Source organism: Nilaparvata lugens, chromosome X (genome assembly GCF_014356525.2).
Source record: "Nilaparvata lugens isolate BPH chromosome X, ASM1435652v1, whole genome shotgun sequence".
In the NCBI taxonomy this organism is placed as follows: Eukaryota; Metazoa; Arthropoda; class Insecta; order Hemiptera; family Delphacidae; genus Nilaparvata; species Nilaparvata lugens.
In genome coordinates, this window is record NC_052518.1 from 63,689,788 (window position 1) to 63,707,829 (window position 18,042).

General features: G+C 33.2%; 1 protein-coding gene across 4 annotated transcripts in view; it reads right to left on the reverse strand.

Moving 5' to 3' along the window:
• LOC111062039 overlaps positions 1-5,108 on the reverse strand; it is a 63,781-nt gene extending 58,673 nt beyond the window's left edge. The window contains exon 1 of one of the 4 annotated variants that reach the window (XM_039441325.1): positions 4,984-5,108. Coding sequence is in view for 1 of the 4 variants with exons in the window: in XM_039441326.1 (XP_039297260.1) it covers positions 4,984-5,002 (19 nt within the window). In the remaining 3 variants the exon portion in view is untranslated. Of the gene's footprint in view, positions 1-4,644; positions 4,911-4,983 lie in introns of those variants that run through there. The other 3 variants (XM_039441324.1, XM_039441326.1, XM_039441323.1) reach the window with 3 other exon arrangements.
• Positions 5,109-18,042: the final 12,934 nt, after the last annotated feature.

Genomic DNA, 18,042 nt, shown 5'->3' on the forward strand with positions numbered 1-18,042 from the left:
TGATGTATCTTTAGCTTTCTAACTGGAAGTTATTTTCCAATTAGAATATGATCCACAATGAAATTGTTGAAATTGTCATTGTAAAAGAAAAATTTATCTTTTTCCATGATTTTTAAGAAATCTGTTTCAGTGTATACCTACTCTAGGGCCTCTCTGTAGACCCATATTTCTAATAAATATTCCATGATTGAATTCAATAACTAATAATGTATATGTTTGTATTGATACTTCAACCACATTTGTATAAAATTGGAAAAAATGAAGCATATAATACCATCTTCTAATGTAACATTTATGGGGAAAAACCCAGGTCCCTCTATCCTTTGGGGGTATATTCCTCCCCCCCCCCCCAATACCCCTTGGTTTCTACCCCCCCCCCTTTAGCAGTTTGGTGAAATGGCACCACTGAAGTAGAATGAAATCAACTTGGTAATTGTATGGCAAGATTACGATACTTATGGGCTCTACTTAGAAATGGATTGTGAAACAAGATAATTGTACTGGAATGTAATAAACTGTGATATTTTCATGATTATATAAAAGCAATTAAGCCATTCATTTCAATCATTGAGAGAAAAACCAATAAGATGCTCATATTATCTTCTCAAATCTTAATACATTAACAATACACTACCGGTAATTCACGTGTAAATAATACTGATGTGGTCGATTTCAATGAACATTAAATGAAATGTTTGTTTTCTTCTAAATGTCTATACTTGAGCATTCTGTTAATTTCGAACAGAGATCACTTTTACGGAGTTTTCTCAGATGATGCAGCAATCACTGAGGAATATCCAACACTAACTCAATAATCCAGGAGAGAGTCATCTAAAATTAAAACTATTAGTGCAATATTGCTAAATTATTAGTGTTTTTCAATAAATTATTAATCCTATAAATGTCTCTTAATTAAATGATAAGTTATGGAGTTCCAAATATTATAATATATTTCGCATTCCCATTTTTCTTTTTTTTATATTTGAATCGCTTCATTTGGGTCACTCGTTGTTTAGTCGAATATAGTATTTAATAGTATTATTCAGGTATATCTATCACATAAATCTCTCTCAGCAGCTACTATATAAACGCTTAAAATAGGTCGCTAGGGAACGATAATGATAAGAATATGTGATGAATAATCTATCCTGTTCTAGGCGAGCAATATTTCTGTATCACAGATATCCAAAAACTTCAACACTAAAATGTGAATATCTTTGAAACGGTTTGATATATTTATGAGCGATTTCCACCATTCATTGTCTCTTGAAATTCTTTATTATTCGAATCTTCTATTAAAACCTTCCGATAGAAAATTTTTGATTCAATGTGGCGGAACGAAGATGGCAGACCAAAATTATTTTGAAGCTTCCTATAGAATTTTTTCAATTTGAATAAAATCCCAGTGGAGCCCACTGTTATATTATCTTTGGAAAAGGAACATTAAGTTGTTTTCCTATTAATATTACGCTGTAGGCCTTCGTGAATCCATAGGACTTCATAGGTTTCTCCGTATGGTTAAATGATTCAGAATCAGAATTCAAATTTTGTTAAATCAATAATACCAACGACATAGCAACTGCCATCACAATTTGTATCATTAATATTACGCGTATGCTACTGAAGGATAATAGTCAGGCAGACACACAGGAGCAAGTTATTTTGTCTCATGCAGTACTTTCAATGTTACTTTTATATCCTGAAAAAGGACGAAGAAGTGAGTAAAATATTTTGTTGTTCAACGAACTTGACCTGTAAAAAGGTTCGAAGAGTGCGTGTTCAAAATTTAAAGCTGATCGAACAACTCTTTCTAAAGTTATTGTAGTGCATTCAAACAAACAAGCAAACCCACAGACTGGCAACAACTTTGAACTTGAGTAAAAAGTAAGAACTTGCTAACGCTCGTTCAACAAATATTATTGAGAGAACAACGGGCGGTATTATCAAGTTTGGAGCACATAACTTGAAGGAGTCAAATTATTTCAGTGTAGGGGATTGTGTATTTCACAAGAGAGTGTGGTTCTGAGGGATATAGGCCTATAGTGAGAAAGTGAAGAAGTGAGGATTTAATTGAATTTATTGCAGTTTTAGTTTTTTTTTTGTTCGGCCGGCCCTCTCTCACATTCAACCATCAACCCTCCAGTACGATGCTACATCAACTATATTATACAATCCTACTCGGTGGAATGGGGGAATTCACAATATTACAAGCAAGAGTTGATAGTAATGAATATTATTGACACAAAGAAATTTACAAATCTAGGCATGGGAAAGTCAAATTCAAGATAGGTTGTAGATAATTATGTGTGAAGCATTGTATGAAATAATAACAAAACCCTGAGGGGTTTTGAAGAAAGGAGAGCATTAGCACACAACCGGGTAAGAGAGAGAGTTAGAGAGAGAGAGAGAGAGAGAGAGAGAGAGAGAGAATGAGAGAGGAAGCAATAGAACTAAATAAGGTTGAGATAAGAGACAATGTCACGCAGGAGTATTGTCCACACTTCTACAGTCACACTAAGTTCTAAAAAGAATATTTCAAAGAAAGTACAGTCTTCTCCAAAATTGAAACCAGTTTACTTCCAAGCTATTCTGTCAGCTTAACTCACATAAGCGTCAAAAGCTGATAGCGACAACCAGAGACTGTTTTCCAGGTAGAGAAATTAGTCACGGACTCGCCCCGCCAAAACAAGACACTTCTTTTTCAGCACAAGAACGACAAAAGTTGCCACCGCCAAAACAAGACTGATTTTCAGTGCTAGGATGGATGTGTCTGACTTTGACGGTGGTGTATCCTGACATCGCCCCGTCTAAAATATTAGAGTAGGCTGTATACAATCAACTAATCACACATCTGGAGAGCAACAAATTATTGTCAGTGAGGCAACACGGATTTAGGAGAGGCCATGGCACAGGTACAACTAAATGAGAGCTCTGCAATGACATCAATATAATGTAGATAACGAAGAAACAATCTCAGGATTTTTTATTGACCTACAAAATGCATTCGACACCCTGGATTGGAACACCCAAAAAATAAGATACAACTGAGAATAGAGGGTAAGGCACTACAGTAGATTTAAGATTATCTTACAGATAGAAGGCAATATGTGGAAATTGACCATCACTTATAAATATTCTCTCTGAACAGTGACTAGGTGTATCTCAAGAATCTATTCTGTCTGGGACCACTATTATTCTTGGTATACATGAACGACTTCCCAAATCAACTTCAGAAAGATAGAAGATCAATCTTACTTGTAGATGGCACCACTATATTAATCCCAAATTTGAAAACACCAAATTTTCAAAAAATATAAAGAACAGAATAAGTAAATATAATACAGGCTACCAGTAATGTAAAATCAAAATACAGTAGTAAGAAACATAATAATGATTATTTAATATCAAGCATTCTTTTTCATATGATATGTTGAATAATAATATTAGCTGGTAACACAGCAATCAATTAATGTTTGTGGAATGACATTTATTGGAAAGACTTGATAGTCAGCAACAAGACCTTGTTGCTCAGACCTTGGTCAGGAAAAGTATTCAAAGTGGAACCGTGATACCCTCATAGTCCCTCAACATAGCAGTAGGTAAAACACAGTTTTAGAACTTGGGAAGCTATTTAAACGACAGGAAATATGAATTAGACAATAATGGATAGTTATGAAATTTATACAAGTTGAATCGCCTGGGTACTGAAGGATAAAAACTATAAAAACATATTTGGTAATGAAAATGAAGCTCATCTTGATGGAGGGACAAGGTTCAAAACTCAAGTTTACATCGGAGCCTTTGAAATGTAACTTATCACGGTGAAAATTAGCCTAAGAACGTTGATAAATTTGGAATACTCTACTAAATAATTTTGTCCAAAAAGAATCGCAGAAAGAGGGTTATCACAAGCTGCAAACAAACTTGATGCCAGATGTCTCCTATCCTAATAACATTGGAAAAGAATTCACAACTAAGTGTCTGCACTTCAAAATGTATGTGGAATAGAAAGAATTCAGTGGAGTCCATGAAGTCTATGAATACATAATAAAGGAATTGAAAAGTACTTTCCCAAATCTTGAAGAAGCTGTTGGAATTTTTCTCACCTTACCTGTCACCAACTGCTCTACAGAGAAAGGAGTTTTCAAGTTAGCAATTTAAATTGTCTCATGTTACTGTGTTGTAAAAAAGACCTAACCCTAAACACAGATTTTTCTGATATATTAAACAAGTTTGCCAAATTGAAGGCTAGAAAAAATATTTGTCATTAAAAATGCTGTGTAGGCCTACAAAGTAGGATCTTAAAAATATAAATTTAAGTTGTAGTATTTGCTGGAAGTGTGAATTATGTAGGGAATTATCTACAGTTTTGTGTATGGGAGACGTATTTTCTTGTTATTCATACTTCATGAGATATAAGTAACATAGATTGTTTGCATTTACATTATAGTAATAGAGAGTGCCAGTAGCCTAGTCCATTTGCTCAGGGCGCCAGCCACCTAGACCCGGGCCGGGGCCTGTACATAACTGAAAACTGTTTTTATCTCTTTTTTCATTTGTAGGTTAGATTGTACCTTCAAGATTCAAGTTGAATCTATAAGTCGGCGTAATACTAGGTCCAGTGCCATTATAGGCCTAACTTACCTGTCAACAAATTTTAAAAATAAGTCAAACATTTTCAAACTAGGCTACATGTTCTAGTTGAATTAATAAGCCTGCATTGGTATAATTATAGAAGATTCAAGTTCTGTTCTTGTAACCTCAACAAAGTTTGCAAAACACATTCATTTTAGACGAAACTTGACTAATTTAAACGCCCCTTCAAATTCCAACAAGATATCACGATTCGCAGGTTCTCTTGAAGAAAAACTAAACTGACATCCTTGGATATTCTGAAAGTACTTGACAGAATTTTGCAGTATGAGAATATTATTACTCACAATTATTACCAAAAAATAGTTGAAGTAATTTTAGTTACCGTACCTGAAAAAAAGGCAAGCATGCGTCGCTTTCTCGCTTTTGTGAAGACTGAAATTAAAAGGTTGGGTTAGGTCATCATAGCACAGAATAGGTACAGAATGGAAACTTGTAATTCGACCCAATCAAACGTCTATCTAACGAATGTTTTTTACATGATGCCAATACAGCAGCTTCTCTTTGTCTCAGAAACAGAGTAACGAGCAGCAACAGTCACAGTTATAACATAGTGTTAGTTATTGAAAGATATTATTATTTTAATAACATAGTTATTAAAAGTGTTCTCTGAGTATCTATAGTGAGGTCCACGTTATAATGGTAGTGTACGATTTGCAATGGTGCTGATATCCTTGTCTATCGTTCAACAAATGTGAAAGAGTTAGGGGTTAGGTTTTATTTAGGTTATATTTGATAATGTTTTATTGGGATAGGTTAGGTTTTTGCTTTAAAATTACAATATGCTAGAAGGGGCTAGGGTCTAGGTAGAGTTATGTTTTTTGATGTTTCAAAGGTAAAAGGATAGGTTAGGGGGTTAGGATTTTGCTTTGAACCACATGTTTGTGAACATGTTCATGAAATGAACCACATGTTTATGTTCTGTTCTAAAGATGACGAATAAATCTAAAGTATTAAATGTGAAAGGTTTAGAGGTTAGGTTTAATTTAGGTTATATTTAATAATGTGTTATTAGGATGGGTTAGGTTTTCGCTTTGAAATTGCAATATGCTAGAAGGGGCTAGGATGCAGTTAGAGTTATGTTTTTTGATGTTTCAAATGTGAAAGGATAGGTTGGGGGGTTAGGATTTTGCTTTGAAATCTAAATTATTAAATGTGAAGGGGTTAGGGGTTAGTGGTTAGGTTTTTTTGGATTATATTCAATAATGTTCCATAAGGTTAGGTTAGGTTTTTGCTTTAAAATTGCAATATGTTAGAAAGGGCTAGGGTCCAGGTAGAATTATGCTTTTTGATATTTCAAAGGTGGAAAGATAGGTTAGGATTTTGCTTTGAAATTGCAATATGCTGGAAGGGATAAGGTTTTTCAAATAGTTATGTTTATTGATGTTTTAAATATAAAAGGGGAGGTGGAGGGTTCGGTTTTTGTTTTGAAATGAAAATATGCTGACTTAGTTCTAGTGTTTTTTAACATTGGTTAAATAACAACTGTTATATTTAATAAATTATATTTTTCAAAAGTACTCTTTCTTTTATTGAATAAAATGATAATATATTGATCATTATATTGAATTTAATGATAAATCATCATTGGATAATAATATCTTCATCAAAAAATAGAATGACGATTGGCTCCAGTTACAGTGCTCGGTAACCATCATCACAAAGAACGTTACATTCAAAGAACTGACTGAATGAAACGGGAAAAACCCGTTGCTAACGCATGCGCAATACGGTGCTGTCTGAGACAGAGAGTGGTTTGTGCCAATACTGAACAAGTCACGTGACCTTGGGGAGTTCCAATCCAGGTCTTCTGATTGGCTCGTGGCAGTGAATGAGATCAATTGATCCGGATCATTAAAGTGATCCGAACCTACCATCGATACTATAGTGAGGTCCACGTTATAATGGCTAAATATAGAAGAATAGTGATGCCAATTCTCTGCATTAATTAATTATATTTCTACTCTGTCAAAAACATAATTGGCATCGTGTGGGACCTGGAAAAGGATAGTACCACCGACTTTGTTGAATGATAGACAAGGATAGCAAAACCAAAGTTGATCGAATACTGTCATTATAACGTGGACCTCACTATAGGCCTAAATTACATGAAACATCTGTGCATCACTGCCTGTCTGCAGTTGGTAGTAGTGGCACTACAGAATAGGCACAGTATACATACAGTATGGAAACTTTGCTAGTATCCTGACGCCAAAATCCGCCATCTAGTTAGGAAGCGCCGCATTGTAATAGTATTGATGGTAGGTTCGGATCACATTAATGATCCAGATCAATTGATCTCGTTCACTGCCACAAGCCAATCAGAAGACCAGGATTGAAACTTCCCAAGGTCACATGATGTGTCTAGTATTTGTGTCATGTAAAAAGCATTGGTTAGATGGGCGTTTGATTACAAGTTTGATTTCAAGTTCCAGAATGGAAGAGAATGGAAACTTGTAATCAAACGCCTATCCAACCAATGCTTTTCACATGACGCAAGTACAAGACATGTCACATGACCTTGGGAAGTTCCAATCCTGGTCTTCTGATTGTCTCCTGGCAGTGACAAGATCAATTGATCCGGATCATTAAAGTGATCTGAACCTACCATCATGACCTACTCAATACTCATGGCCAGTACCTACAGCCGATCAGCTGTTCAAAAGCATACACTTCAACCCCTGTTTACATTGAAATCCCTATGTCGAATGGAATTTTTCATGAATAAACGTTAATAATTCAACTGATAACTACTTTTTCGAATAAAGGGTTGTTATTTTATTTTACCAATACAATTTTTATCCTTCATCATGAATTTCAAGGGTAGTGATCATTAAGTTCTCATAATATTCTTAGTTATTGGTTAACCAATTTGTAGGTTACCCTTGTTTTAAATTAGCTTTTTCAAATTCAAACACATATTTCAATTATTGTCAAAAAATATAGTGTAAAGTTAAGTTGCTTGAGCTTTGAATTAGGCCTACCTATTGTTTTTTCAATTTTGATTACAGTATTGCTCAATTTCTAAGAGAGGAATAGCAAACACGGCTTTTGTAGTATGCTAATATTTATAGCTTTATTAGATTCAAGGAATTTTTAGATTAAACATAATTTTTTTGAAAAGGTAAATTGGTAGGCTATCACTCATTTTATTATATAAGTCACTATTGGAATAAGAATTCTTCTCAAATCATAACAAGAATGGCTTGAAATAGAGAACTTTTGCAGTGTAGGTTATCTTTAGTATTAAAACAGAAATTCAGCCTGATCCAGTAACTTGCATAAATCATTTTTATCTAATCTGTTTCTACTCTTAACCCTCTGTCGGGTGCAGCTGGCCTCAGAGGCCAACAAACTATATAATTTCCCTCTTCACTTCATATGGGCGACCGAGCGCCCCACCACTCCATTTTTTCGTCTAAATCTATGAACCTCACAACATGCCAGCCTCAGCCAGTCGCCAACTTTTGCATAGTTCATGTTATTTCAACATGGCTTCACAGACCACATGCGCCTGATTATGTCATAAACACAACATGCTGGCCAATGTTTATTTTTTATGCCTACCTGAATGTTGAATGTTTTGCATCAATGCACAAGTGATCTCGATTGGAAATCAACTTGAACCTCAGAAAAGGAGAATATATCTAAAAACTTTGTCTCATCAGCTTGTGATGGGACAATTAGCCCGGCGAAGTCCCAATACAAGTGAAATGCTAATTCAATTGCAAACTCGCTTGAAAAGGTTTTTGCCCAATGAACTTGAAACATTAAATGACCAACAATACCTCCCAAAAGAAGAAAGTGTGGAGTATGTGTGACTGAAACAGGATTCAGAAGAATGACAAATTAGAAAAAATGACAGATTAGGATGACAAATTAGGCCACTGTGCCAAACCTGTTTGACTGCAACTAATTTGGGAGCCTCAACATCACAATGACTGATTATTGAAGATCAGTTCCAATAATCTCAACAAATAGCCTAAATTTCTTTAAAAAAATATTTTTTTTCTTTTACAATTGATAATTTTCATTTTTAAGTTTAACCATACTAGTAGTGTTCAGAAAATCAATTTTTTGTAATATGTTTGGTATAATTACTTAGAATAGATCCTACCAATCATTACCCTATTAGTATTTTGAATTATAATTGATCTAGTGTGAAGTGGTGGTTAGAATATGAAGGTGGCCTCTCAGGCCGGGTGCGCCCGATTTCGGTTCGGCCATAGGTGCGCCTGATGGAGGGTTAACAAAGAGAGTTTGACACAATTTGAAAATTTGACGATTCCCCGATCCAAGACCATGAGTAATACATCTCACTCATTGGAAGTAAGTACCGGTAAGTAAGTAAAGTGTTCTTTATGGGTTATAGCTGATCAATACAGAGTAAATAATAATTTGTTGCAGAGTGAGATATCAGAGTTTTTTTTATCTATATCATATATAAGACCATGTCATATCATGAAAAATCTATGTATATTCTTCAATAGTGCTAATGAACCAATGTCTATTGACGCTCTGGTAGGATACTACTTGAAAGATTCATTCTTGGTCACAACAGTAATAATATGAATAATATCCTGATACATGAGTATAAGGGTATGATCACATTGAATGGGTATGTGCAAATTTACGTCGAATCATGCATGACTCGAAAAACAAAATTTGAAAAGTGCTATTGAAACACGTTGTTCACACTGAATGCAACCAAGTGCACACTTTCAGTGTGAGTGTTCCTTTTGCTCTTTTCAGATATTGTACATTTCTCTTCTGCATGCTTGGTTATGCATAATTAAGCGCGCTCTTGCACAAATTATATTAATATTCATGATGGTCTCTTCTAACATGCAAAGGCGTAAGCAATGCTACCATCAATACTATTACAATGCAGCGCTTCCTAACAAGATGGCGGATGTTGCAAAAATCCGCCATCTTGTTAGGAAGCTCCACATTGTAATATTGTGTGGTCCACCTTATAATGGTAGTGGATGAAGAATAAAGTATTTTATTCTTAATTATGCATAACCAAGCATGCAGAAGATAAATGTATAATATCTGAAAAGAGCAAAAGGAACACTCACACTGAAAGTGTGCACTTGGTTGCATTCAGTGTGAACAATGTGTTTCAATAGCACTTTTCAAATTTTGTTTTTCGGGTCATGCATGATTCGATGTAAATTTGCACATACCCATTCAATGTGATCATAACCTTATTCTCATGTATCAGGATATTATTCATATTATTACTGTTGTAAATATTTCCATAATGATAACGATAGAAGAATAGCCATGCTGATTTTCTGCATTAATCAATAATATTTCTGTCAAAAACATAATTGTCATTGTTGTGGACCTAGAAAAGGATATTACCACCGGCTTAGTCAAATGATAGACAAGGATAGCAAAACCAAAGTTAATCAAATACTGTCATTATAACGTGGACCTCACTATATTACAATGCGGCGCTTCCTAACAAGATGGCGGATTTTAGCAGATATTTACTAGCCAAGTTTCCATACTATATGTATACTGTGATCATAGTTGGTTATGCACGTCTCGCAACCACAGAGACAGAATATGCAAGACCATCTGCAATACTCTTGGAATATGTAGACAAGATGGTCTTGGAATATGTGTACTGTGTCACAACCAACGAGCTAAAATATAGTTGGTGTGCTTTCAGCGCTCTCAATGTGTTACACGGCCAACTAAGGGCAGCCATGACAGAGAGTGGCGAGAAGAGCCTCTATTGCCAGTTTGCTACTGCAGGAATAGGTGTGTTTTTGTGAGTTAAATTAATTCTATGACTAAATATTATCATTATGATATTTATGATATGATGAACTATAGACATCAGCTCATATTACATCAAAAATATAACAAACCAAGGCCGGTATTAGATGGTAATATTTCTGTCATATTATGCAGATCATATGAAATAAATAAGTTGTACGAAATCATATTTTTTCATATCATAGAACTATTACCGGCCTAACATCAAACAAAACCAGCCCAACATGATCATAATATATGATAATAATATGTTAGGCCGGTTTTGTTTGATGTTAGGCTGGTATTAGACGGTAATAGTTCTATGATATGAAAAAATATGATTTCGTACAACTTATTTCATATGATCTGCATAAATTATGACAGAAATGTTACTGTCTGTGGGTAGATGACACAAGTTGATAAGTCACATTTTTGACCATATTGAGTTATGCATATGGTTGTGTTCAGAAAAATTAGATCTATATAAGATGGTATAACTAAATATGTTGTAGCCTAACTCTTCAAATAGCTGGAATATAGGCCTTGCTCAAGCCTGATAGAGCATTTTCTTCCAATACCTAAGTTGATAAATATTGATAAGTACATATATCTCAACACTCTTCTACCAGTCTGTATTATAATCCAATTATCAAAAGATGACAAAATTTGATAAGTGTATTTACTGGTAGGCTATTATAAAATCTGAAAATTATCAACCTACATTGATAGCTACATAACCCATACAACTTTGCAAACGGTTCAAGTTTGATTAACTTGATAATTACTTGTGAATAATATCAATAAATTGTTAAAAATATATTCAAATTTCTAAATAATCGATTTTTGAGATATTTCCTATACTGTTACATTGTGATTTGAAACATTTGGCAGATGGCAAAACATGATATTTCTGACATCACTTGCAAAAATTATCAATAGTTAATTTAAATAAATGTTTTATTCCTTGATATTTCATATTTAAATAGTCAAAGATCAGCTGATTATATTGGTGTAAAATGGGTAAGAAAAAATATTATAGATAATTTTTGCAGCTATGCCAAACTTTCAAATTGCTCTCCTGAAAAGTTTACAAATCATGACTTATCAGCTTGTGTCATCTACCCACAGGTCTAATACCGGCCTTAGTTTGTTATTTTTTTGACTATCATATTTTGCCTTCTTGTTATGAACTTAGAGTTATGTGGATAAGTACCGTAAGCTGATATCAAAGAAACGTCTTCATAAACTAGTTTTTTGAATTCCTTACTCAAAATAACATAAAAAATAATACAATCTCTAAAATAATAATTTTGCAGTTATGGTATGGCATTTCAACTTACTAGAGCATTTGTATGGCTAAGCAGTATTAACACTGTAACTTGGGCTACATTAATTTCACCAAGGCTTCAAGTAAAGCATTTCAAACAGTTAATTTTATGGATGCAAAACAACAGTAATACATATATTTAAAATGCTCGATAAAAATTCAATGTAGTATTTATTAAATATAACTGATTTGCGTCTTTTTTTTATGCAAGTTCCTATTATATCAATATGGCTATTCAAATTTTCCGCCACTTCTTGTCTCTCACTGTCATGGCTGCCCATGTTTAATTCGTAACAGGAATGGTAGCCACTCAGCCACTCTATAGTCTACTATATTTTAGCTCGTTGGTCGCAACGAGCTAAAATATAGAGCGGCTGTGTGTGTGCTTTCAGCGCTCTATATTCTAAATGATGTGTTCTAACGGTGAACTAAGGGCAGCCATGACACAGAATAGGTACAGAATGGAAACTGTCAATAAAACGCCTATCCACTATCCAGCCAATGCTTTTTACATGGCGCAAATACTCTACAAATCACGTGATCTTGGGAAGTTCCAATCCTGGTCTTCTGATTGGCTCGTGGCAGTGAATGAGATCAATTGATCCGGATCATTAAAGTGATCCGAACCTACCATCAATACTATAGTGAGGTCCACGTTATAATGGAAGTGTAAGATTGACAATACTGTTGCTGTCATTTTCTATCATACAACAAAACAGCTAGCGCTATCTCTCTCTAGCTTTGCGATGTTGACAGTTTGCCAGAATATTTCAACTTTTGACAGTGACTGTACAAACAATTCTCAGCCGCCATTTTTTTCTTCATTCTATCAAAACACTTTATTACACAGTCATATAATTCATTTAAAATGTATTTTTGGAACAATGAAATAATTTTAAGACATTACCCTATGAGAAACACAAATTAAAATACCTGAAATGACATTTTAAAAGTTGATAACTAACCATCCTAGACTTCATCCATGCTTCAGTTAGCCTACACATATAGGTTAGACCTACTCGTACAAGTATAAATAATATTGTAAAGGTTATTTCAGAATTATTTCCATTGGAATCAATTATTTAAAATAGGATTTTTATTTATCCATCATCTTTGAAAGAAATTGGAATAAATTACCTACCAAATAGCTTAATTTCTGTTGCTTTGAAATTCAGATTGGAGTAGCACAGCTTTTTAAATTAGCTGCCATTTTAGGTTTGTATGAAAATAAAAATCTGATCTCAGTTATGAAAGCAAATTTTTGAATCGAATTATGAAAAAATATATTTTCTTGATTAATTTGACATTAAATTGATTATTTAATCAAGGAAATGATAATTATTATTATTATATCAAATTTAATGGGATGAATTGAGTAACAGCTGTTTACACTCAGTGGCAAAATGAATAGACCTGGCAAAGTTTTTCTCCTACCTTTCGTCACTGCCATTATAACGTGGACCTCACTATATTACAATGCGACGCTTCCTAACAAGATGGCGGATTTTTGCGACAGGGTACTAGCCAAGTTTCCATACTGTATGTATACTGTGGCCATGACAGAGCAAGGAGGATCGTGGAGACGAAACAAAGGCCCATATGAATAAAACAAGAGCAAATGCTCATGAGCAAAAGCATGGAGCATAAGGTTTTGCTCATGAGCAAAAGGTAGAAGCAAAAGCATTTGCTCATTTTTATATGAATAAGCTTTACCTTATACTCTTACCTTATGCTCCTGAACTCTGGTGCAAATGCTCACGTATTTTAAAGATTTTTCATCAGCTGATTCACTTTTGTAGCCTTACTTTGTTTTTATAGCCCACGGAAGCGCTAAATATGCAAGTAGGGTGCACCGCTTGTGTCTGCGTCGTCTGCTCTGTTTTCTATTTATTAATAGAGTTTTAGGTTAGTTGAGTTTAGAATTATGAAATAATAGCGTGAAAAATTTCTATAATAATCTTCAGCATATTCTTATAATATCAATAGCCTTCTTATAATTGTCTACACTCTCATCTTCTTAAATGCCTATTCCCTATTTTGTGATGGCTATCTTTATAACAGGTACAGCTATCTTTTGTATTTATTCTTTTGTAGGGATAATGGTGATATATCATGGTTGAATCTAAGAATTGTTTTATAGTTCTCAACTATTGGTTGCAATCATATCTGGTATAGTTTCCTCTTCCTCATACGATTTAGTTGAGCCATTTTACTATGATCAAAAGGTGATAAGCTGCTCCCATTGATATAGAGAATAAGATTAAGAAGAGCGAAGTCCGCTATGATGCCACTGCGCTAGTGTAGCTACCAGAAATTTCGGGCAAGAAGTCGGGTATTTGTATTCGCTGTGTAGAAAAAAAACCTTTTTCAAATGATAATATTTTTTTATTGAAGCAACAAAAAAATATTCAAAGTATGGTAGTTTCATGCAGTGCTTATGGATGTACGAATCTGCATGTGCCAGATGAAAATATTTCTTTTCATACATAAGTATTTTTATATTTTCATCGGTCATGTTTCATGCAGGCTAAGCCTAGTGCCAAATGATCGTTTCAATGAATATTGTGCTTAGGTTGATTCATTATCATTATTTGCCAAGTAATAAAATATAAGTCTCGGTAATATTATAATGAATATTTTATTTCCATAGATCCAATATAGGTATCCATATTCCATTCCATTAATTTGTCTTATATTGTCATATTTTGTGAACTATGAAAATATTGTATGCTAAATTTGTATTATAAAAAATATTATTTGCTAAAATTGTCTATAAATCCTTCATCATTGCTATTGTTTTATTTTTCCCGTTCTTATAATATGTAATTATTTATTATCTTATATTAAATATAGGAGTATAGAGTATAGTTAGGTACCTATACTTAAGTTGCAAAACGAATGAGAAACAGTTTCACGAAATATTTTGATAACAGTTGTAATATTACATTTTTTTCTCACATTGGAATCGAATCTTCAATTCGAGATCTATGGAACTGTATAGTAAATATCAGAGTCATCGATAGACGGACAAACTTTTTGACTGAGAATTTTTTATCATAAATGATTGTTGCATTGTTCCATGGTGTCACCGAGGCAGGGTTAACAGAATTAATAGATAAATTGTTTATTTAAATCGAGATGATATATATATGAAAATTTAAAATAACAGTTTCAAAATAAAGTTTTATTGAGAACAAATATAAAATGTGAATTCTAAACTTGTAATTTATAATTTTTTTGGTGACGTGTCTGTAAAATCAACACCGAACAAGGCTTTGCTCTGTGACTTGTAACTTAGGTTTTTCCTGTTCTTTTTCTCTAGAAACATGGCTGGCTGTTGTGTGTTGTAAATTTTTGCTCTCTGAATAATTTTCGTTTAAGTGAATTTATTAATGTTTTAAATTGAGTTTTAAACAATTTATAGTGTTCTATTTTGTTTATATATTTGTTTTGTGTGTATACAAGCCAATAGCCACTGTTTTTCAACTGTAAACTAGATAAGTATTTTAGTTCGTAGTAACTCTAGAACTTAGGCTTATAAGATATAATTCTTTGTCTATTTGTACAATTTTTTGCAAATTCATCTGAAGATTATAAGTTCATTTGCTCTGAAAACTGGATTTCTCATGCATAGGCGATAGATCCATTCATAGTTTATCAAGAATCTATTACATTGGAGCCGACAACTATCCTTAGGTTAATAGGTGTTAAATGCTATCCAGCCGATTAAGGAAAAATTGGTAGCACGGCAAATGTTACCCCTGTGGTGGGACTGAATTACAAAATAAATATGTCCCAAATGGTACACCATGAAATCCCTGGTTATAAAAAATTATTGGTAGGATAGATATCTTGATAGGTTATGAGTGGTATACTGCTGAATGGGAAATCGGTTCAAGAGAGATCAAGTTTTAATGAATAGATATCAGTGCATATTACAAAATGGCAAACATTAAAAATGATCTGAATCTTATAGCATTCTTAACACAAAAGTTTGATGAGCAAAATGCTAGGTTTGATGAGCAAAATGCTAGGTTTGATGAGCAAAATGCTAGGTTTGATGAGCTAAATGCTAGATTTGATGAGCAAAATGCTAAGTTTGATGAGCAAAATGCTAAGTTTGATGAGCAAAATGCTAAGTTTAATGCTAGGTTTGATGATATGAAGCAAGAATTTGCTAGCATTAGACTAGAGCAGGTTAGTATAAACCTTCTATTGAAAAATGCACATGAAACATTGAGTGATAATCATGAAGATGAAAACAAATTGAAGCAGGATAATAGTAGTGTTAAGATACAGGATCAACTCATTCAAGTTTCTGACAATGTAGGCCTAGTTACTGTTGTTGAAAAAGTCAACCTTAATGAGATAGTAGAATTGAGTAAAGAAGTAGGTAGGGAGTTGTCTTCACTGAAAGTCAACTATCATGAAAGTAATATTGCTACATTGAAGGTTAGGAAAACTATAAACAAAGTGAATGATTACATGAGACAGGTTTCTGTAGAGGTTAGGAACAATGTAAACAAAATGAATCTTGCTTTGAGTCAAGTTGATGAGTTCAACTTTCAACTGAGAATTGAAAAAGTGTATGCTATGCATTCTCAAGTAAACATGACTAACTTTTGTAGGCAAAATGGCTTTGTTGAAACAAATGAACCCATGAATAAAATCATGTTCTTGAAGAAAACAAAGCACAAAGTTTCCATTGATGTATTAGTATTCAAAGGTTGTTTCAAGTTGCTTATTTACAAGATGATGACAATGAATCACATGATGAAAGGGTATTCCCCAACACACAATGATTAGGAATCCTGTGTTATGCCGGGATTCAGAATAGCATAATCGCTACACAGTGTATGGTAAGAGTCCATAATTGTGTCTTTTTTCTTTCCTGTAGCCTATTTTTCTTGGCCCTTAATCTTTTCAAATTTCAATTCTTTCCTGTCTTTGTGTAATGTTCAGTAAAATTCTTCTATGATGCATATCTTAACCAATCTTGTCCATAGTCATTTAAAGTTGTATTTTTTTCTGAAATAATTTTGGAAGTTAAAATAGTAGCTTATTTTCCTAATCTTTAAATTGTTGATAAAACTTAACTTTTCCAAAATCTATCCATTGTAGTGTAAATAATTGTTTGCTTGCGGTATATTTTTTCATCATGTATTACATATTTTAATCATGTCTATTTTTTTCAGGTATCATATTAGGTAATTAGGTTTTTCAGAGCAAATTATGTCCCATGTTCTCATCTTTCATCGCATATTGTGCCATAAGCCATATGTAATTAGGTTATAGTTTTCTTCTGGGCTTTTAACCCATTTTGCATTTTATTTTTTTTTTTTTGCTGTCCAATACTTTGGATTTTTGGTAGACAAGTAGGTGTGATTCTTTTAGAGGTGTGGGCGTGAACCACATATGGCTGGACTCGATTATCTGACCTACTTGTTTGCGATATAAAAACCTTAAGACTGCAACATCAAATGTTTGTAAAAAACTTTTGCATACTTTTGTTCTTGTGGTCCGATACTAGAGGCTGCTATCACATTGCCTTACAGACATCTAGGAACTATCCACCCAGTCACAATAGTCAACATTTTTTCCTTCACCAGTTGTTTTTGTGGGAGTGATAGCTCACAATTATAACAAATTAGAGTCATACTTGGAATTTACAAAATTCCATAGAAGTATATTTTATTAAATATACTTCCTCATGAAAGTTCAGTACTGACATGTAGGATAGGCTCTAATTAATCTTTATCTTCTTTGTATTGTTTTAGGAAATTTATTTACCCAGTTTTCTTTTCCTCTTGTTTGTATTTTTTAGGGAACTTATTTGCCCATTATTCATCTTGATCATCTTTGTATAATAATCTTGAAATGTTTGTACTTATTATACAGTCTTTAAATTATAAATTCTTTTGTTATAATAAATAAACTTCAAAATTTGAAAGTATTAATGAATTCTGTAGCCATATATATGTGATGTATTAATGAAAGTTAACTTGAATAATAATGTTTTCATTGAATAAAAACGTTGTGTTATATTATCAATTGAAATGAGTTAAAGGTTAAAATTTTTTCTAAAGTTTTTTGTGATTGATATCTTTTTCAAATTTTAAAACTGTTTGTTCTATAAATTTTGATATGATTGATTATCGTTTGAAATGGATGCTGGAGTGTATGTAGAATTTTTAGTGGGGTTTGTTGATTAGAATTTTGCTGGTATGTGATTGTTTTTTGAGATGGAAACCCATTATTGCCTAAAGAAGGAATAACAGTGGTTATGACTT